The sequence below is a fragment of the Sarcophilus harrisii genome, chromosome 3, assembly GCF_902635505.1.
Source record: "Sarcophilus harrisii chromosome 3, mSarHar1.11, whole genome shotgun sequence".
Classification (NCBI taxonomy): Eukaryota; Metazoa; Chordata; class Mammalia; order Dasyuromorphia; family Dasyuridae; genus Sarcophilus; species Sarcophilus harrisii.
Window position 1 is genome coordinate 76,710,677 of NC_045428.1, and position 23,828 is coordinate 76,734,504.

Below are 23,828 nucleotides of genomic sequence, written 5' to 3' on the forward strand. Positions count from 1 at the left end.
CTCCATAAGTGGTTTTTCCATGGGCACAGTTTAGCCCTGCCAGAAGAACTGATAAAGGTCAAATGACAGTTTATTCTCTCACTTCTTTGGTGACCCATTTCTGAGAATCAGATTGTGATTTATATGTAAATGAAGCTTCTCCAACTTTTAATCATTTTCTCCCTCCTGGTCACTCCTCCTAGACCTTAATATTGACTCAATTTTAGTGTGACCTTCTGTCCCTCTAACTCTCCTGGTTCTCAGATTCCATCATCTCTATTTAGTCCTCAATCCTTTCCTTTCATAGTTAATGTCATCCAGTCCAGGTTCCTATAGCCTTTTGTCCTAGGGCTAGTTATGAGCCCTGCCATTCCTTACCCCTCAGTCACCTCTGGGTGAAGTGAACTGTGAAAGCTGTCTCACAAGTCCGGGATAGTGTTCTAAAGAGTGAGTGAGGGTCGGCTGTGCCCCAGGGTCAGATTTCTTTCTCTAGAAACTCCAGAAAGGAGTAAGACCTTTTTTTGTGAGACTAAATTGGGTTGGAAGTTTTCCTCATTTACAACTTAGAATGTGAGTCATTTGTCCTAATTAATCAGGGCAAAGATCCAGTCTATAGGAGGTGTTACCCCAAACCCTTATTTTATTCTTGTCTGTTAACTGAGCCTTGCCTCTTCTTGTCTTAACTGCTTATTGGGAGGAAGATGCTCTTTCTCATGAGATTGTAATAAAATTCCTTTCTGTTTTTACCTTGAGAAATCTCTTTGATTTATTTAAGCCAGTATTCTTTGTCCCACACACCCCCAACATAGAATCATTGAATCTCAAAGTTGGATAGAATTTCAAAGATCATCTAGTATAATGCATTTCTGATTTCCTCCTCTCCTCAAAAATTTTTTTTCCTAAAACATCACCAGCAAATCCCTTCAGTTGAAGATCCTTAGTGAAGGGCCATTCCCCACCAACTCAGGCAGTCTCCTTCTCTTATAGAAAGATCCTTAGTATTGCATTCTCCATAATTACTCCTAGGTAATAATCAGGCTGAAGGAAGTCTTGAAATTTACAAATTCAAATCCTCTAAATCTTAACTGGATTTTCACTAATACATGATAATCCTTTTCATCCTCCCTGATTGACTCTCACTCATCAAAAAAGTTATCCCAAATCCCAAATTCTCCTCAAGCTCCCAAAGACATTCCCAATCACCTTTTTCTAAGCAGATAATCTTATCTTCTACATGACTGAGAGATTCAAAAAATTTTCCAAAACTTCCTTATCCATCCTCCTTCACACCTCTAACCTCCTCTACATCTTCACCGATTGTCTCTTCTGCTCCATCTTTAGAGGAAGAGAAAGCCCTCATTCTTCTTTCTTTTTGTATTCCTGATTCAGTTCCTGGAATAGTATAGTAAAGAGAGTACTAAGTTGGAAGTCAGGTAGACCTCAATTAAAATCTGATCTCAGATACTTCCTAGCTGTGTGGCCTGGGCAAATCACTTAAGTAACCTCTGTCTGCAAATCAGGATAATAACAGCACCTATCTCCTAGAGTTGTGAGACTCAAATGAAACATATGTAAAGAATTAAGCACAGTATTAGTACATAGTTGGAACTTGATAAATTCCTGTTTTTTTCCTTCCTTCCTAACATCTCCTCCAGGATCATCCCCACTGATCATTACTTCTCTCTCTCTCTCATCTCTTTCCAATTACTTGCTCCTTCCTTACTGTCTAAAAGCATACTCTATTCTCCTTTTCTTAAAAATTCTTTCTTAAACTCTACTATGTCCAATCTCTGTCTCTGTCTCTCTCTCTCTCCCACTATTTCCCCCCTCTATCCTTTCTTTTCTTTCTTATTTACTGCAAAATTACTAGCTAGTCACCTAAAATCATGTCTCTACTTCTTCACCATTCTTCTCACTTCATTCCAATCTGACTTCTGGTCCCACTATTTCAGAGAAACTTAGTTACTAAATCCATTGGACTTTTCTTATTTGTTATTTGTTCTTATTTTCTTTTTGTTATCCTCTTTGAGTTGTTCCTATGGTTTTTGACAATGATGACCACCCGGGGCATCTCTGCAATGCTGACTCTCCCTTCTCCCTTACATCAAGTTCCATTTATTCTACTTCTATAGAAATAGCCTCATGGCCACTATTTTATTTCAGGCCCTTGTCACCTCTCACCTAAACTACTGTCAGCCTCATCGAACACCTATTACTAACTGTCATTCTAGCTACAAGACCAGAGGCAAATCAATTATCCTATCCTTCCCTGATGTCCTCACTTTAAATAAGGCAAGAGTACTAAAAGGGTCATGGGATGCCTAACAGCTCTATAATTTCAAATCTGTTACAACTGCTCAGTGTTTCTGAATTGAATCTTTGTGGCTTACCTTTTTAGTTTCTCAAATCATCCATTTATCCTAAACTCACTAATATAATATATTTTAGAATAAGGCACATTTATATTGCCTAAATTCACTAATACAACATATTTTAGAATAAGGCACATTCATATTACCTTTTACTATTAGCTCAATTAAGAAAAAGAATAAAGAACTCACATCCCTAGTAGTTTCAGTCACACTATCTATGGAGACTGTTTATAATTCTCATAGTTTATCATTTATAATAGTTTATAATTCTCATAATTAATTAGAAAAGGCAGCAGGTGTTTTACATGGATAAAAGAAGAACCCTTTTGCCTGGTAGAGACACTAAAACAATGAACCATTTATTGAGTTTTTGCCAAAGTAGACTTTTCGTCCAAAAATAGCTCACCTTGATTTATTTTAACCATACCTTAGAGTACTGTGGTTTTCCATCTTCATAATGAATCTCTACATAATTAGAGGATAGCAAGCCACTGCAAAGGAAAGAAAAGAAGAGCCATTAATGCACCAATGATAATGGCACAAAATTCAATTCATGGAAATGAGGAATGTTGAGATGACGCTGATCACTGAACTCTATAAATTCAAAACTTTAAATCTGGTCTCAGACACTAGATATGTGACACTGATCAAGTCACTTAACCTATTTGTCTCAGTTTCCTCATCTGTAAAATGAGCTGAACAAGGAAATGACAAACCACTTCAGTATCATTGCCAAGGAAATTCCAAGTGAAGTCATAATGAGATGGACATGACTAAAACTACTAAGTAACAATATTTACACTTCAGAGATCAGGAAACTACAAATTAAGGTTTTGTTGTTTTATTGTTTATCTAGACTGAAGAAAGTATTAATTATGCAGATTAAACTCATGAATCATTCTATACATTTTTCCCCAAGAAATTATTATTAATTATTTACTAGTAGAGCAGATAAGTGCACAGTAAATAGAGTCAGGAGGACCTGAATTCAAATCTGGTCTCAGACATTTGACATTTACTAGCTGTGTGATCCTAGACAAGTCATTTAACTCTAACTACTCACATATATAGGTAATATATCGTTTTATATATATATATATATACATATATATATACAAATACACACACACACACACACATATACATAAATACACACACACACACACACACACATATACTAGAATGCCCTTAAGTTCTTCCATAAGAGAGGTAGAGGACATGCATCAGACCTATCAATTATAATTAAAGTACTACCTGAAAACAGAAAAAGAAAAGCACATTTAGGCTGGGCCAAAGACTCAAGAAGTAAATCATTTCCTTTTCCTATTATTTTTGAGAAATTGTGATATTTTGTGACAATTAGCTACTGTCTTAGGAAAGTAATTCAGGTAAAGGGAAGAATCTGAATTCCTCCCTTATTCAGTCTCATAATATATGGCAGAGATGTGAGACTGAGCAGATCATAGGTCAGGAGGACACTATTACACACCAGGAACTCTGTGTCACACCAAAATACATTCACCAGTGTTCTTCCTTTATTCTGGATCTGTGATGTCACCACTGTGAGATCCTCTTTAAAAAATTGCTTAGGACCCAGAATCATGCAGCAAAGTATGCATCCTATGGTACAATTTGACCCCAGACTTTCCTGACTTTAAGGCTGGCATAGATAGATAGATGGATGAAGGATGATGGATGGAAGGATAAATAGATAGATGGATGATGGATGGAAAGATAGATGATGGATGGAATGATAAATAGATAGATGGATACATTGATGGATAGAAGGATTGATAGATGGATAGAAGGATAAATAGATGGATAGATAGATGATGGATGGAAGGATAGATAGATAGGTAGATAGGTAAGTAGGTAGACAGACAGATAGACAGATAAATATCCAATATGCCAAGTTGACTCTCACTAGAACATAGCAAGTGCTCAATAAACTCTTTTTAATTTGAAATGAATTACCACAAAATATAGTTTTTCATAATTACCCAGGATCTCAAATTATTTTATTCATTGTATAACTATTATATATATAGTTATATAGTTATACAGTTATAGTTATAGTTAGAAAGTCACTATAGTCTTAATCTCAACTGGTTTTGAAATAGAAACTATTAGACATCAGAAAGGTGATCTAGGACCATTCTGGGGAAGTGTAGCAGAAAGGCAGATTTCAGATAAGGAAGTTCTTTCTAACAATTAGAGCTGTCTAAAAATATAATAGGCTGTTTTATGAGACAGTGAATTACTAGAGGTAATTACTAAAGGTGTTCAAGCAGATACTAATCACTTGTCATTGATATCACAGAGAGGATTCATGTATTAGACTGGGGATGGGCCTAAGGGATCTCAAAAGTCCTTTCATTTCTGATATTTTGGGTGAATAAATATCATCTTCCATTTCATTTGTAATCATCTTACTTGACCTTTCCCTTCACCCCAATCCAACCAGAAAAGTAGTTTCCTTTTTTATCAGATTCGATAATACCCTTGTTCTCATGAACTTTCATATTCTACTTTACATTATTTTTGTATCCATTTTAATCTCATTACCCCCTACTAGAAATGTAAAATCCTTGAGAGTAAGGCCTGTGTTTCATTTTGTCTATATATCCTGTAAACTGCCTAAAACAATGCTTTGAGCACAATGAGAACTTAAATAAAAATTTACTGAAATCCAATAAATGGGAGAAAAGGTCAGGGAATAAGTGCTACTTTTTTCATGAGCTAAATTAAACCATGTGGTTATCTTAGACTTGTCAATGTATTAAGTTCTATAATTAGGACAGAGAATTTTCCAAGATGTTACCTAAGTGCCTCACCAAAAGCAAAACAAACAAAAACCTCCAACACTTAAAAGTCACATTTACGATCAGCATCGTTTTTGAGAAAAAGACAGAAATTTTCTAATTTCATCCTACAGGACTTTTTAAAATCGGTTATTGAGCTTCCCTCTTCCCTCCAAAGAAAATCACCACCTGGTTAATATTTTGATAAGCCTTCAAATGACAAACAGAGCTCATCACCAGTTGCATACCTTTCTAGCCCATCATGGACTTGTCAGATGTTGCCTGACATACATTTCAAGAAAGAGTAAGCCATGGTAAGGTATTGGAATGTGATTTACATAAATCATAAGACTTAGAATCAGAGGAACTTTAAAAATCAACTAATTCAATTCTTTTATTTACAAATAAGGAAACACATATTAGGAGATTAAGGGACAAGATCATCAAGCTACTGAATGTCTGAGGCAGGAAGTAAATTCTTTTGCTCTTAAATGGTCATTTATCATTTTGGATTCTGTATTCATGCTTATTAATAACTTTTCAATTCTTCTCCAGTACATGGGTTAGATCCATCCTTTGGGATATGAACATTCCAAGAGAGGATTTTTTTTGTTCCAATTGTAACAAATTTAAAGTCTTTGGAGAATGTTATGCATTGGTTCTAAAATGGTTTTATATAAAAAGTTATTTTCAGCTTGTAGAGTATCTTTCCTTAAATGTGAACAATGAAGAAATGTAGAAAGATTTTCAAGCCAACTCAAAAGTCAATTTTTCAAGCCAAAAAGACATTAATAAAAAACCAAGGAAAAGATTTATTGCTTCCCCCTCTTCTATTATCTTCAGCTAGGAAAGACAAAGTGGCTCATTCACTAGAATATAAGCATGCAAAATTGTAGCTATTATCATTCTGCAAGTCTACCAGGTCATTTTCTAGACTCCTCTGAGATAGAGACATTCACTTCTTTATCGCATATGCATTAAACAACAAGAATGGTTTTTAATGCAGCAGAATCTTCAGAAAAATAAAATTTATCCCCTCATTTACCAACCCAAGCTCATTTTTTTAAATTAATAAGTACCATGCTTCAAGTGGTAAGAAGGTGATCCAGGGAGTTCCATTAGCTATGCAATGGAGCAAAAAAAAAAAAAAATTAAGAGATTTTGCTAAATCAGAAAAGTTTTAAGTATGACACAAAGAATGGATTATATGCTTACTGTATACAGACTGATGCATTCAAAAAGATCAGTGACTAATAATAATATCTAGTATTTTAATGTTTACAAGAGCCTTTCCACATATTATTTCATTTTAGTATCACAAGAAGCCAGTAAGGTTATCTCCATTTTACAGATAAGAAAACTGAAGGTGAAAGAGTTTGATGTAGTCAGTAAGTATCTGAAACAAGATTGAAACTCAGATCTTCCTGACTTCAAGTCCAACATTCTATCCACTGGGTCTGTCAACCAAATGAGATGCTACTTGCCACCACATAGTGACCATTATTTTTGTCCACAGAACTTCAAGCTGCAAATAAATTCTGAGCCTACCACTTGACTGAAACTGCTCTTGCCATGATTACCAATGCACGGTTATCTCCTAAATCTGATTATTTTTTCTAAGTTTTTGACATTGTTGTTAATCCTCTTCTAGACTATCTCCAAGACTTCTATGACTGTCTTTATTTAGGTCTCCAAATGGGTTTAAGGTATGGTTGATGCTGCCAACCTAATTCCACAAAGTAAGGACATAGACAACTGCATAAAATAAATTCCATGTAGAGATCTTCTTCCACAAAGGTGGGAGCCCTGGAAAAAAGTATTATGCTAGATATATTATACATCTTTTGGATTTCTTACACATAACATCTATGCTTCTGCCACATAAAAATTAGATTATATAACCATATACCAGTAAAATATACAAATGATGCAAATTCTATTATCTGAAATTTCTTTACAATGCATATTTTTTAAATAAAATAACAAAACACAAACTTTGACACAATGAAACATGCCTGTAAATTGAGTAAATCTACATTTTATTTATGTTTATGACATCCTTGTTCTTCCTCCCCATTTCTTGGTGATCTCATACTGCTGTTATGAGTTCATCATTTCTATGCAGATACCTTCCAAGTCTATATATTCAGCATTAATTTCCTTCTTGTGGTCCAGCAGTGCATCACTAACTTCTTGTTGGAAACCTCCATCTGTGATACCCATAAGAATTTCAAATTCAACAGAACTCAATATTTTGCCCTTCCCAAATCAATTTCAGTATCAAGCTTCCCTATTTCCATAGAGAAACCCCCATATTTAAATCATGCAGGTTCAAAATCTCTAATTTGTCAGTTATCATTATTCCTTTCCTCCTCCTCCTCTTCCTTCTCCTTCTTCTTCCCCCCTCTCAAGTTGACTACAAACCTCAAAAAGGCAGCTGCCAGGTTGTATCTCTTAGACACTAGCGTCTACTATGATGTTTTGTACATAATGAAATCTATACTTGTATCAAATGTCATTGATCCTGCAACGACTTTAACCTATGCTGGTCTGGTCAAGTTATGATAACTATTTCTAATGTTTCCAATATAAAAAGGAAAGAAAATAGAAACTGGTAAGATATAGTTGTCTTCTACAGTCTATAAAGATTCAGACTTAATTTTTGTTTTGCAAAACTGTATGATTCAAAGGGGAAGAAAACATGTTTTCACCCTTGAACTCATGTTCCAACAGCAACTTTCAAGAAACTCAGTTCTCTTTCTCTTCCCATTTCCCAGCACAGTTACTAGTCATCAAACATGAATGTGAAGAACTGAAGAACAGACATTCTTGGGGAAAAAAGAGGCTCAGTATATGTACAGTTTCTAAAAATGGAATTTATTCCTTTAAAGGATAGCAGCTTTATTTCTTTTATCCATTTTGGAGAGAACATATTTTTTTCTCAAATATATCCACATTTTGGAAAATGTATCTCAAAAAAACTGTATAAAGTCTTAGCATAAGTTTAATTTTTAATAAGACTTGAGTGACATCCTTTTAAAAAACATAAATTTACTAATTAAAAAACATAATTTAACTAATCCCTGACACTAACCCTGATAACTGACCCCTGATTATTATATACACATACACATATATCTAACATATATATGTATATAGATAGATAGACAGATAGATAGATACAATAGTATACTATTATTCTCTATCTATAATATTCATTATAGGATCTCCCAGCACAGTTCTTTCAGTTCTCCAGTTTTTTCTCTCTCCTGTTGACTGCTGTACTTTTCATTGTTGTCCTGGGGAATGCCCTTCCTGTAAGAACTTTGTATTAAGTAAGAATAAACTGCCACTGAGTGAAGATCTGAGGAGCTCTTCTGTAAATAAAGGACATGATCCTTACTATTTTTGCCTTCTGATAGGCACTTGGGGAGAGGAAGTCTTTAATTCTGTGCAGTATTTCAAGGTTCAAGATTATGTTTCAGAAGATTTTGCTGCAGTCTGACCTCTGAAAGGGGAAAATTATTCTATGTAGGTTTAAAGAGCAGATCCAAATAAATTCTCAATATCCTATGCATAAGACAAAAAATAATAATAAAGCAAAGATGGGATAAATTGGTTGAGATTATGGACCTAAGAGACAACCAATCAGAAAACAGATTTATCAACATTTCTATTCCAGTCGACAGTATGATTGCATAACAAATACATTATTTTACCACAACATTCTTCATTAATGCCAGCAGCTTTTGCCCACAAAGTACAATAGACTATAGATAGAATATCATTATCCTTTACGCACTGCTGTATATGATGTAGGAAATTACTTCCAACTCAGCAAAGTGAGATATACTAAAGCAATTAAGAGCATAATTATGCAGTAATTTCAAGTTGATATGGCACAGTGGAACACAACTCAGCTACATAGCAAGTACAGAAAATATGATTCACTCTTTTGCATGGTGGCAATTTTTAATAGAATTTTTTAAAGTGCTAGTGGAATTCATCAGTGGTTACATACACACACACACACACACACACACACACACACACACGAAGCAGGGGTAGGTAGTGATGGATACATACACTCCAGGATGATCAATTTTCTCCAGATAAAGCAGATAATCTAAAGAGATCTATGTAATAGCTATTATGTGAGGCAGAAATTAGGTTTTTTATGCCTTTGGCAGTCTGGAAGCCTAATGCCACTGTGGTTTGTTGCCAACATTCATAATTGGGGAAAAAATGCTAAATTTCTGTTAAGAGTTAGTGAAAATAAAAATATTATTTTTTCCATTCAAATTCACCATGTCTCTGAAATCCATCCCCAGGCTCCTTGGATCCCAGAGAAAGAAATCTGACTTTAAAGGTTACTCTGGATCATACTGCTAAAAGGATTTTGAAGTTCCTCATTTGGAAATTTTCGCCAGTGAGGGTCACATGTTTTAATGATAACTCCTAGTATTATTAAGAAGGTGAATTAAAAGAGCTTTATTTCCTTCCAAGGAACTATAATACTGTTTCCTCAAAGAAAGTATTTCACATAACCTAGTGCATTTTGTACAAAAGTCTTTGAATACAGCTTTTAAATGGATTATTCCTCATAACACTGATGCTCAAAAAATGGGTTATGTAGTCAAAAGATATTCAAAATCAGGTCATGCCCTGAGCAGGCTTAATTATAATTTTAAATTATTCAACTGGTTTCTTCTTTTTTTAACTTTGAATATATAGTTTTGGTATGGATTTCTCTAATCACAAGGAATCCTCTTATTCACTCAGATAACATCTTTCCCAAACAATTGAGTATAACTAGAATGATTGGTGAAGCTAGATTTATAGATGGTCTTCCAATAAAGCAAAGGACTTTACACTACCATACTACATAAGTCAATTATTGAGTGCAAATTGTAGCTTTTCTAAAGCAGTTTCTTGGGTCATCAGAGGAATTTTCAGAAAAGATTGATATCCTACATATATTTGGGTCCCAAGAAAATGAAATTATCCTTCACTTTTGCAGTAAAAGGAATATGAAACAAATTGTGGCATATGATTTTGATGGAATACTATTGTGCTATAAAAAATGATGAGTAAGATGCTCTCAGAAAAAAAGAACTGGAAAAACTTACATGAATTGATACAAAACCAAAAGAACATGGTACCCAGTAATACCAATATTGTACAATGATCAACTGTGAAGATAACTATTCTCGGCAACACTAAGATATAAGACAATTCAGAAGGGTTTATTATGAACAATACTATTCACCTCCAGGGAAAGAACTAATAGAGTCTGAATACAGATAAAAACATACTTTTTTTTAAAGTTAATTATTTTTCTTATTTTTTTTTATCTTTCACACCATGACTAATAAGAAAATATATTTTACATAATTTCACATGTATGATATATATAAATTTGGAACACAAAATTTCTCAAAATGAAAATTAAAACTCTTTGTACATTTAATTGGGGAAAAAACTATTTGAAAATATAAAAAAATGATCAAACAACCACAAAAAAAAGGAATTTGACCAGAAAAGACTCCTATGGTGGCAGTTAATATTAAGACATAAATTCAGAATAAAAGTATAATGCAAAAAATAGTTACCAAAAAAAAAGGCCTTAAAGAAAAAAGCTAATTGGACCCAACTCTAACAAGAATTCTAAGAAGAGTTAAAGAAAGACATAAACATGGTAGAAAAAAATTGGGAAAAGAAATGAGAGAAACACAAGAAAACTATTAAAGGAGAATTACTATCTTGGTAAAAGAGGCACAAAATAATACTGAATAAAATAACACCTTAAAAAAACAGAATTGGACTTATGGTAAAAGAGACACAAAAGATCACTAAAGAAAAGAAGTACTTAAAAAGCAAAATAAGCCAAATGGAAAAGAAGTACAAAAATTCCCTGAAAAAAAAAAACTTCTTTAAAAATAGATTTGGTCAAGTGGAAAAAGAGGTACAAAATTTTACTGAAGAAAATAATTCATTAAAAATTATAATTAAACAAGTGGAAGCTAATGATTTCATGAGACATCAAGAAAAAATAAAAACAAAATCAAATGAATAAAAAAAGAAGGAAAATATGAAATTTTATCAAAAAATGACCAGAAAAACAGATCAAAAAGATATAATTTAAGAATTACTGGCCTACCTGAAAGCTATGATCAAAAAAAAAAAAAAAAAAAAAAGAACCTAGATATATTTTAAGAAATTATTATTGAAAGGTACCCTGATATTTTAGATTCAGATGGTAAAATAAAAATTGAAATAATCTACTTATCACTTGCCAAAAGAGATCCCAAAATAAAAACTCCCAGGAATATACTATCTGAATTCCAGAGCCCCCAGTTTAAAGAGAAAATACTTCAAGCAGCCATAAAGAAACAATTTAAATATTGTGGAGCCACAGTACACCTCACATCAGACTTAGTGGCTTCCACATTAAAGGAACAGAGGGCTTAAAATTCTGGAGAACAAAGAAGCTAGAATTATAACCAAGAATCAGCTGCCCAGAAAAATTTAGTGTAATCCTTCAGTAGGGAAATGGATATTTAATGAAATAGAGGACTTTCAATAATCCCTGATGAAAAGACCCAAGGCTAAACAGAAAATGTGAGATTCAAACGGAAGACTCAAGAGAAGCATAAAAAAGTAAACATGAAAGATTATCATAAGGGATCCAATAAAGTTAAACTGTTTAACACTCCCGTGTAGGAATATAATATATGTAACTCCTAAGAACTTTATTTTAATTTAAAGGTCAGTTAAAGGGAATTTACATAAAAAACCTGGGTATGAATTGATTATATGGAATGATCTTCCCCAAAAAATGAAACGGGGATAAAAAGAGATTCACTAAGAGAAGAAGGAAAGGAAAAGTAGAATGGAAAATTTTTTGTATATAGAAATGTAACTCACCCAATAAAGAAATAGGAGGGGAGCAGGATAAGAGAAATGGGAAGGACAGTAATAAAGAGAAGAATAGATTAAGGAAGACAATGGCCATGGCAAAATATTTTTTTTGAGGAGGGACAAGATAAAAAGGGAATAAGAAAAGGAAACTAAAGATAATGAGATGGAGGGAAATATACAGTTAGTTATCTTAACTGTGACTGTGAATGGGTTGAGCTCACCTAGAAAATGGAAGCAGATAGCACAATAGATTAGAAGCCAGAATCCTATAATGTGTTGTTTAAAAGAGACAAAATAAAGGACTGGAACACAATCTCCTATGCTTCTATTGAAGTGAAATGGGCAGGGATAGCAATCATGACAAAATAAAAGCAAAAATAGACCTAATTAAAAGAAATAGTCCAGGAAACCATATTTTGCTAACACACACACACACACACACACACACACACACACAATGAAATAATGTTTAAAAATGTATATGTTTCTCTGAGAAAAACCGTATTTCTCAATTCTATATTTAGTATAGAATTGAGTCAAATTTATAAAAATTAGAGCCATTCTCTAACTGATAAATGGTCAAAGGATAAGCAGACATTTTTCAGAAGACAAAATTAAAGCTATCTATAAGTCATATGAAAAAATGTTATAAATTACTAGTGATTCAAGGAATATTCATTAAAAAAAAAACTCTGAGGTACCACCTCACATTTATCAGCAATGAAAATGCTAGAAGGAATTAGGAGAAAATAGGTTTACTAATGAACTGTTGGCAAAGTGGGGAAACTGCCCCAACCATTGCAGAAAACAATTTGGAAATATGCTGAAAGATTTATAAAACTGTTCATACTCCTTTGACCTAGGAATAACACTACTAGATCTGTATTTCAAAGAGATCAAAGTAAAAGGACCTATAGGTACAAATCTATAGCAATTCTTTCAGTGATGGCAAAAAATTTTAAATTGGGGGACATAGTATATGGTTGTGATAGAGTACTATTATTCTATAAGAAAATGATGAGGAGTTAGTTTTCAGAAAAATCATGAAAGAATTTATATGAACTGATGCAAAGTAAAGTGAAAAGATTTGGGAAATCATTAAAGCAACAGCGATGTTGTAATGATGATCAACTGTAAAAGATTTGCCTACTTTGATCAATACAAGGATCCAAGAAAATTCCAAAGTACTCATGATGAAAAAATGTTTTTCACCTCCAGAGAGACAACTGATAAAGTTTAAGTGCATATTGGAGTTAATTTTTCATTTTATTTTTCTAGGGTTTTTTTTTAATACTGTTAATATGGAAATATGTTTTGCACAGCTTCACATGCATAATTACCTTCTCAGTGGTTGGGAAAGTGGAATGAAAAGAAGGGAGAAAATTTGGAACTCTAAATTTTAAAAGAAAAAATGCTTTTAAAAACATAATAATTTTTAAATTAAAAAAAAACCAACACTATGTCAATCAAAGAGGAAGAAAATGTTTTCACCCTTGAACTCATGTTCCAGCAGCAAACTTCTAAGAAACTCAGTTCTCTCTTTCTCTTCTTATTCCTAAATACTAGCATTTACTAGTCCAACATGAATGTGAAGATATGAAGAACAGACATTCTTGGGAAACAAAGAAGCCCAGTGTATATATAGTTTCTAAAAATGGAATTTACTCTCTTAAAGCGCCATAGCTTCATTTCTCTTACCCATTCTAGAGGGAATTTTTTTTTCTTAAATATATCCACATTTTAGAAAAATGCATTCCCCCCAAATAAAGGTTATCCCAAAAGTCTTGGCACAGGCTTAAGTTTTAGTAAGACTAGGATCTATTTGGTCTAGAGAAAAGCTTCTTAATTTGTGGGTAAGGATCATATGGGGTCATGTAACAGAATGTGGGGGGACTGTGAAAAATTTGTAACAATAAAAGGTAGCAAACATTCTGCCAAGATTTCATTCTTTATGTAAAAGTAAATAAGCACCTATATCTCATTAGTATGAAAATTTGCTTTTATCTTTAAATGGTAAAATTATTATATACCAAAGAATTGTTTTAAATAAATTTGTGATTTATTATCAATAAAAAAAATTAGAGTTGGGTGATACCCTATAAAAACCATAATGTAACTAATCCTTGGTACTTAGGGTTATCCATTATTATTCATATATATATCCACTATTATTCTATTATTTTATATCCATTATTATATCTCCCAGCACTGTTTTTTCAGTGCTACAGTTTCTTCTCTTTAAGGTGATTGCTGTTCTTTTCATTGTTGTCCTGGTGAATGACTTCCCTAGCCTTCTATGGTTGCCAAATCTGATAACCAAGCCTTTATTTTGTGCAGCATCTCAAGGTTAAAGGTTTCAGAAGATTTTGCCAAAGTCTGACCTCTGGAAAGAGAGGACTGTTCTATCTGAGTTTAAAAAGTAGTCCCAAATCAACTCTCAGTACCCTATGTATAAATATGGGAGGTGGATTGGCAGAGATTATGGACCAAGGAACCACTAATCAGAAAACTGATTTATCAACATTTCTATTCCAGTTGACATTGAGATTACATAACAAACATCATTTTATCACAATACTCTTCATTAATACCGATATTTTTTGCACATAAAGTACAATATACCATAGACAGAATATCCTTTCCTACATGTACTTCAATTTGCACTCAGAGCTTTTCAGTCTAGGGAGCACCTTCCCTTGCAGATCAGTACCTTCACTTGTCTTAGAGAGTTGCTTGGGGCCCTGAGAAATAATTGTGACTAAATCAAGATAACTAAAGAGCATGTGTAGGAGGTGGAACTAGAATTCAGATTCTGTAACTCTGAAGCTAGTTGTTTTATTCATTATGTCATGCTCCTTAAGCAGCAAAATAAAATATAATAATGATTTCAATTAGATTTATTACTTTTTAGCCTTTCTAGTAAAAAATTTAATAGAAGAAGAAATTTTAAGTTTTGGCAAAAATTATATATCTAACAAGAACAATAATTGAAGTTATAAAGATTTGCAAAGCACATTATGCTTATTTGATCCTCAAAAGACTCTTGTGACATGGGCACTACTATTTCAATTCAGCTGTTTTACAGTCATATCTAATTCTTCATGACTCCATTTGGAATTTTCTTGACGAAGGTAGTGGAGTGGTTTGCGATTTTCTTCTCCAGCTCATTTTACAGATGAAGAAACTGAGGCAAATAAAGTTAAGTGACTTGCTCAGAGTCACACAGCTAGTAAGTGTCAGAGGCTGGATATGAACTCAGGAAGAGGAGTTTTTCTGACTCGGGCCTTTTACTCTAACATTCATTTTGCTATATGAAAGTAAGTGGAAGATCACTGGATGATTGATAAGAGATATATTTCTATTTTACTATTTTGGGGTCTACAAAAGTTGCTTGGAGAATTCATGTGAAAAGAATGTTTATAAATAAGATATGCACATTGAAGATTGATCTGAGTTGAGGAAGTAAAACTTTCTCATTCAATGATGATGACGATGATGGTGATAGTGCTGGAGTTGTATTTTATAGTTTTTTATGAATTACAAAGCACTTATTTAATCTTTAAAAGAACCTTGGGAGATATTAATAATATAATCTCCACTTTACAGAGATTGGCTGAGCTACCTAGGATAGGTAAATCATATAGCTTATACATATCTAAGGTCAGATTTGAAATCATATTTTTCTGACTCAATGTTCAGTGTTCTATACACTGTCCCACCTGCTGCTTCTGTTGCTATATGAGGAAGAGTACTCTGAGACTGTCAAAAAGACAGATTAAACTGGAGAGAAAACCTCTCTTTAGAGGGAAAAAAAAAGTCCTTCACAGTTTTGGCTCATGGTCAAATGAGGGAATTACTGATTTTTTTTTAAAGCTTTTGAAGTCATTTTAGGCAACTAAATGTGATCACCAAATTGGGAAAATATTTAGGTTTGATCAGTTGGAAATAAAAACAGCAAAGACGTGCCTTTGATGGGCTGGGGGAGGAAATTGTATAAATTCTTTAAGCAGGTAAATTTTAGATTCTTGTTGAGGGGGACAAACAATAACATTGGACTAAGCAGTCAGATCTAGCTTCAAGTCTGAGCTTAATCTTGAAATAATTATATTACTTTGACCAATTCACATAACCTTTTTGGACCTCAGTTTCTTCATCTGTCAAATAAGAGGGTTGCCATTATTGATCACTAAAATCCTCTGTAATTCTAAAAGCTTTTGATCCTGTTTACAATTCATGGTAATCCCTCAAATGTGGGAGGACAGAATGGTATAGCATGTGAACCCCTTGAAATGGATTGTAGATTATGACTATCAGTGTGCCATTTTTCAAATGAAACACTTTGTTCTTCTAAGGGTTTAGAGAGTGTTGAATGAGTTGGAAAGGTTCAATTTGGGTCCTAATTTTTCCACTTAGCTGTCATATGACTTGGAGCAAATCACTTAATCTTTGGCAACTTATTTTCCCCATATGTAGAACAAGAGTGAAACCACCATTACTGTCTCTCTGAATATAAACTTCATTCATTCATATTCATATGAAACTCCTTTGAAAATTGTAAAGTAATATGCAAACATAAAGTTCATTATTATTATTAGTCACGTTCTTTTCTCAAATAATTAGCCATCAATACAGTCTTAACTAGGTAAATTTAATGCCCATTGCTGAAAGAACAGCTCCTTGTATACTCCCTATACAGAACCATTCTAAGGTTTTATTAATTAATTTTTATAGACCTGTACAATTCAACCAAAAAAAGGCCCTTTAACTCTAACATTCATTTTGCAATATGAAAGTAATTTGGAAAATCACTGGATGATTGACAAAAGATATATTTCTATTTTACTATTTTAGGAGTCAGTTCTATGAGGAAATTTTTTTCTTTCTGCATTATATGAAGATATAATAAAAAATATTCTGAAAGCAGGTATTGCAGATGATAAAAATCAACCCATTTAAGTAGTCCCTTGGCAACTGAACATCATCATTACAAGTATGCAACAGCATATTTTAAACCTGGTTAGAAACAGAAGTAAACCACTCACATTGAAATATCCTCTTTCCATTTAATGCATGTGAGTAAATTGAGGGACACTGTGGAAAATATAGGCTTAAACTGCATGCATTAATATAATAACCATAAGCAAATTAAGTGATACTCAAAGTCCCTTTAAAAAACATGGATGAGAGAGTGAACAGTTGAGTAATTTAATCTATTTCCATCTAATTATAGTCAGGAAATTCCTCACAACCCTGAAAGAGACTAGATTTTCATCTTTAATAGCTACTGAAATCACTGTGTCTCATTTACACAATCAACTATTTGTACTTGATTTTCCAAATATATACTCTGAAATGTGAAAATTTTTGATAGGCACTTGGGTTTTTCATCTTGACTGGGCAGTCATAAAATCAGCGCCTGGGGAGAACTGCAGAGCAACAAATCTTTCCCTGTAAATGAGGTTTTCAAAACCATTTTTAAAAAGGCTTCTTTACCAACTGGGCAATTTTCCTCAAATTGTTTTAAAACTCTAAATCTAGTGGTCCAATATCATATACATGCATTGCTAAAATGCCCCCAAGCATTAGAATCAAAAAATCAGATTCTTGCAAATAGTCAGAAGGAAACTAAATCCCAGAGAAACTGTGACACAGAAAAAGAGAATATAGTCTTTTTATTCTATTCAAAGCCTTTCAGAGGAGCTATTTTTAGATGAATCTTAAAAACAGACAATTTTTTGACCCTGAAATATGTTCTAACAAAAACTGTAAATGATCTGCAATGGCAAGTTCACTGAATATCAACTTAAGTGTCAACACTAGAAGAGGAAGCAAGGCACATGAGCAACTGGGCAAAATGAGAGCAGGTGGGGGTTATAAAAACTGGACATTGTAGGGCAAAAGAAAAGCATTGTGGTGGAAGGTTGTACCAGACACCCAAAATTTGGAGATTAGGAATCTGGGTCTAGATAAATATTCAAGAATTCATAGATTGGTAGAATTTAGAATTGGAAGGAACCATATAAATTATAGTGGCAGAGGTCAGATTCTTAAGTTAAATCCAAGACTTTAATAAAGAGAGTGGATCATAATTTACTCCAAACAGAGCCTGTGTCATGTACCTTTGGATCCCTAAGGCCTTGCTCTTGTTGGATGCCTTGTAAGTGTTTGTTGATAATGATAATCATGGAAACAACATGTTTGTTTGCATTTTGTTTTCTTTCTTAGGTTTTTTTTCCTTCTTGATCCATTTTTTCTTTGCAGCAAGATAACTGTATAAATATGTATATATATATATTAGATTTAACATATATTTTAATATATTTGACATGTATTGGACTACCTGTCATCTAGGGGAGGGAGGAGGGGGAAGGAGGAGAAAATTTGGAACAGAAAGTTTTGCAAGGATCAATGTTGAAAAATTACCCATGCATATGTTTTATAAATAAAAAGCTTTAATAAAATAAAATTTTAAGGGGGGGGAAGTAACATAACAACACAATAGACGCAAAAAATATATATTTTTTAAAAGGCAGCAATGGAAGAAAATAAGATCAGCAATTATGCACTGAGTATAGGAGGCAGACATGAGTTGAAAACAGCAATAAACCTCTCATACAAGACAACTTTCTGCCAGTTAGGGTAAAAGCCAGTCTTAGAACATGATCAGCGTAGGGATCACAAAAGGAAAGAGAAAGGTCAGTAGGGCCTGCCTACAGAGTAAGTAATGGCACCGATGGTGAAACCTAATTTTGACAAGATCCTCCTTATACTTCTTTTCCTTTTGTTAGATGGCTTCATAAATTCATGATGTTATTTCTTGTGTGCCTTTTTTTTTCAAATGGGATCATCCTTAATGAATCTCAAAATATAGAACTAGCATCCATGCAAGGCTCTATCTTTACTTCTTGCCTTGATTCAAACTGACGTTGATACTCATGGGCCTAAGTCCATCACTGCTTGGTAATAATTCTTTTTTTCTCAACCTAATTTTCTGTTGCCAGGGATTCATCATGTTGATGTCAGACTTAGTGTGGACACTGATGGGTTTAACCTACAGCAACTCAGTACTCCTGAATAGAAGCAAACTACCAGCTTCAAATTTCACCTCATGTGTACCATCCCTATCCAGATCCTTCTTGGATTTACATATATTTATGTCACATTTTTCCCTAGCATAGTTCAATTTCCTTAAAGACAATGTCTTATTTTAGTATCTCCAGTACTTAAATGGTGCTTTACACATGGAAGATTACTTATTAAATATTGGTTAATTTGAATTGAAGTTCCAAGAGATAAACCTATTTTCAACTACTTCCACAAAGGTTGCAAAATTGTTTTCTGGATTTCCTTCCAGCACATTAAGGTGACTGTCTGCCTTATGGGAATCATTGATCTTCTAAGGAAAAAATATTTTATTCATCCTAACTATTGAAGTGATGGGGCTATTTTTGCTAACCTCTTAGAAGTAGATAATAGTGAAATCTTGCTTTTGAATCCTTTTAGATTTTATTAACCTCAGTACTTGAGTTCTATGGATTCAATTTCCAAATTCACCCACAAGATTGTCAAGATGAAAAGTCAACATTTCTAATTCCAGATCTTGAGGCTAGGCCAATCAACAATTATTATGTGTAAATCACTATTCTAGGCATGGTGGGATTTACAGAAAAATATGAAACTTTCTTTGTGCTCAATTCATGTACAGACTGTTTAAAGAGATGAATCAGAGACATAATGAAAAAAAACTACAAGAATTTCTGGGTCTGATGGTGTTCCCACAACCTCTCAAAGTTTTCTAAAACAGAAATTATGTGCCAAAGATAAAGCAACTTCAACTATTTATATGAGCCAGGACATTCAGAATCCCACTCCCCCAAAAAAGCTTAAGAAAATTCAGGGACTGATTCTCACTGACTCTGAACTTACTTAGCACTACTCCTCCACTTCCCTTGCTACCAGCATGGAGAATGCACTAATAGACCTACGGACACAACACGGGCACCCCTTTCTCTACTCTTTTCTTCTAATCCTGTAGTGACTCCAGCTCTAGACTCAGAAAGTTTGCTTGGGTCTCAACAAACAGCTTGGCCACGGAGTTAACTGCCAAGAGTTGCAACCTGTCCAGCACTGCAAGTTTTTGACCTGTCCGTGACAGCAATCTCTGAACTGCCAATGCTAGGACTGAGAGCTAAGGAACAGAAGGAGTGGGTATGTTACCAGGTCAGGACACTGTGCATGAGTTGTGAGGCTCTCTACCAAGCCTGGCAAAAATAATATACATCCAACTAAAGCTATTACTGACCACCCAAAAATTAGTTGGGGCAGAAACTTACACTGGTGAACTCACTTAAGTTCAAGAATTGCCCAGTGTGGAAAGAAACTGAAATGCTTTGATATTCAGCTGCAAGGAAATCACAGAAGGGAGGGAGTCAAGAAGTGAATGATAAGGAAAATAAATGGGGAAAGGGGAAAACAAACGGTACCAAAGTTTTCAGGATGAAAAAATTTCAAAGATCTTGAATATAAACAGATAAATCAAGAGGAAAAAGAGCAACTGAAGGAATATAACCTTCATATCTTGTAAATGAATTCAGGTATCTATGATTAAATATCGCAGAATGGAGGGAAATGATACTTGATGAGATAGAAGATCTTTAGGAATTACAGGAGAACATGGAATTATCATAGCACACTGCTCCTGAGTGGTTTAACAGGAAAATGATAATTATGAAAGCAGAATATATGTCTTACACAGGAAAAAATTAATAAGCAGAAAAGAAAACTTGAATCTGCAATGGAAAGTTTCACTAGAAAGACAAAAGAGAAAAAAAAAGATCAGGGACACAAATATACAGAAGTAAAGGATAACATAGAATAAGAGAATCAAAAATCAAAAAAACTAAAAGAAAATATGCTCTCTATGCAAGCAAAACGGATGGCTTTTGAAGACAGAATGTACTGAGATAGCCTAAGGATCATAAGTCTCCAGAATAACACAAGGCCAAAAAAAATTCTTAATATCAAACAAAAGAAATAAGAACAGAACTCCCAAGAATTTCTGAAACTAGAAAATGAAATCCCAAATTGAAGAATTGTCTCCAGACCAAAAGCAAAACAATAACCCCCCCCCAAAAAAAAAAGCAAGCCTGCAAACTCCAAAACACTTAAGTGGTTAAATTTAAGAATTCAATTCAGAAATACCAAGCCAAAATGAGACTTTAAAATACAAAGGAAAGAACATTTTAATAACACAAGACTATTCCATATCTACTAGAAAAGGAGGAAGAACTGGAATAATGTCTTTTTGAAGAGCATTTAAGTTGAGCTCAAATGCAGCACTGGATGGTTTCTCCTGCAAATCTGAATTTAACCAGACAACAAAAGATCTGGGCTCAATAATAAAGAAGTGTTTGAAATATTTTTAGAAAGAAAACCAGAGCTGAATTTGTTATTTACTTCTTCAACATCCCAAACAACAGAATTTCAGGAGGAATAAATAAATACAAAGAGTATCAGCAACAGAGTGACAACAGGAATTTGAGAGTTCTCTCTAAAAGTATACAAGGAGAGGGGGGTAAAGGCAAACCTTTGACAGAAGTAACAATAAAGAGGCAGAGAAGATATTATGGATAGAATCTGGCAATAATTCCTATATGTGAATGCTTCTTTCGGGGGACTTTAAAACACAGGAGAGCACAAGAAAAGGGAAGAAGGATGCAGAGGGATAGAGTGAGTGATCAATGTTCCTGAGTCAAAGCAAGAATTAACAATGAAGAGAAGGTAATATCTGTGATCTCAGAAAGAAAAAAATCTACACCAAAAAATATAGTGGCCAAATGCCAGAACCCTCAAACAAAGGAAAAAATACTCCAAGCGGCTAGAAAAACCCAATTCAAATATAAAGGAGCCACAATAAGGATCACCCAAGATCTAGCAGCATCCACATTAAAAGATCGAAGGGCCTGGAATATGATATTCCGAAAGGCTAAAGAACTAGGTATGCAACCAAAAATAACTTACCCAGCCAGAATGAGCATCTTTTTCCAGGGAAGAAGATGGTCATTCAACGAAATAAGTGAATTTCACCTATTTTTGATGAAAAAACCAGAACTTAACAAGAAGTTTGATCTGCAAATATAGAACTCAAGAAAAACCTAAAAAGGTAAAAAGAAATCTTGGGAACTATATTTCTGTTGTAAAGATGTATTAAAAAATACATGTATACCTTGTTCTAGAAATTAGAGGTGGAAAGGACATTGTATCAGAAAAAGGGTAAAGTGGGGGTACTATATCTCACAAAGAGGCAAAGGAAACCTATTATATCTGAGAGAAAGAATGGAGGAGGATGAATATAGTGGGTATTTTACTGCCATAAGAATTGACTTTAAGAGAAAATTTTAGACATATTCAATATACGGTGAAACTTCTCCCATCTCATTGAAAAGTGAGAAGGGAAAAGTGAAAAGGGAAGGAATAAGCTAAGCAGAAGGGAATACAGAAACTGAGAGGGAAAGGAGTAAGATAGGGGGAGGAACTCTAAGGTGGGGAGGAGGGATACTAAAAAGGGAGGGCTGTGAGAAGCAAGGGGTGCTCACAAGTTTAATACTGGGAAGGGGGTAAGGGGGAAAAAAGGGAGAAAAGCATAAATAGGGGTTAACAAGATGGCAAGTAATACAGAATGGGTAATTTTAACCATAAATGTGAATGGGGTAAACTCCCCCATAAAGAGGAAGCGATTAGCAGAATGGATTAAAAGCCAGAATCCTACAATATGTTGTTTACAGGAAACACACCTGAAGCAGGGAGATACATGCAGAATAAAGGTAAAAGGATGGAGCAAAATGTACTATGCTTCAGGTGAAGTCAAAAAAAGCAGGGGTAGCCATCCTGATCTCAAATCAAGCAAAAACAAAAATTGATCTAATTAAAAGAGATAAGGAAGGGCACTATATCTTGCTAAAGGGCAGCATAAACAATGAAGCAATATCAATATTAAACATATATGCAACAAGTGGTATAGCATCTAAATTCTTAAAAGAGAAATTAAGAGAACTGCAAGAAGAAATAGATAGCAAAACTATAATAGTGGGAGATCTCAACTTTGCACTCTCAGAATTAGATAAATCAAATCACAAAATAAATAAGAAGGAAGTCAAAGAGGTAAATAGAATACTAGAAAAGTTAGATATGATAGACCTCTGGAGAAAATGAAATGGAGACAGAAAGGAATACACTTTCTTTTCAGCAGTTCATGGAACCTATACAAAAATAGACCATATATTAGGACATAAAACCTCAAACTCAAATGCAGTAAGGCAGAAATAGTGAATGCATCCTTTTCAGACCACGATGCAATAAAAATTACACTCAACAAAAAGCCAGGGGAAAGTAGACCAAAAAATAATTGGAAACTAAATAATCTCATACTAAAGAATGATTGGGTGAAACAGCAAATCATAGACATAATTAATAACTTCACCCAAGAAAATGACAATAATGAGACATCATATCAAAATGTGGGATGCAGCCAAAGCGGTAATAAGGGGAAATTTCATATCTCTAGAGGCTTACTTGCATAAAGTAGAGAAAGAGAAGGTCAACGAATTGGGCTTACAACTAAAAATGCTAGAAAAGGAACAAATTAAAAACCCCCAGTCAAACACTAAACTTGAAATTCTAAAAATAAAAGGAGAGATCAATAAAATTGAAAGTAAAAAAACTTTTGAATTAATTAATAAAACTAAGAGTTGGTTCT

At 33.7% G+C, this 23,828-nt stretch overlaps 1 protein-coding gene across 3 annotated transcripts in view; it reads right to left on the bottom strand.

Annotated features, from left to right (window-relative positions):
- The window catches only part of ADAM23 (ADAM metallopeptidase domain 23), a 214,023-nt gene that overhangs the window by 116,282 nt on the left and 73,913 nt on the right, over positions 1–23,828 (bottom strand). For all 3 annotated transcript variants that reach the window (XM_031958212.1, XM_031958213.1, XM_031958211.1), the window contains exon 4: positions 2,779–2,842. In XM_031958212.1, coding sequence (XP_031814072.1) covers positions 2,779–2,842 — 64 coding nt within the window. The remainder of the gene's footprint in view (positions 1–2,778; positions 2,843–23,828) is intronic.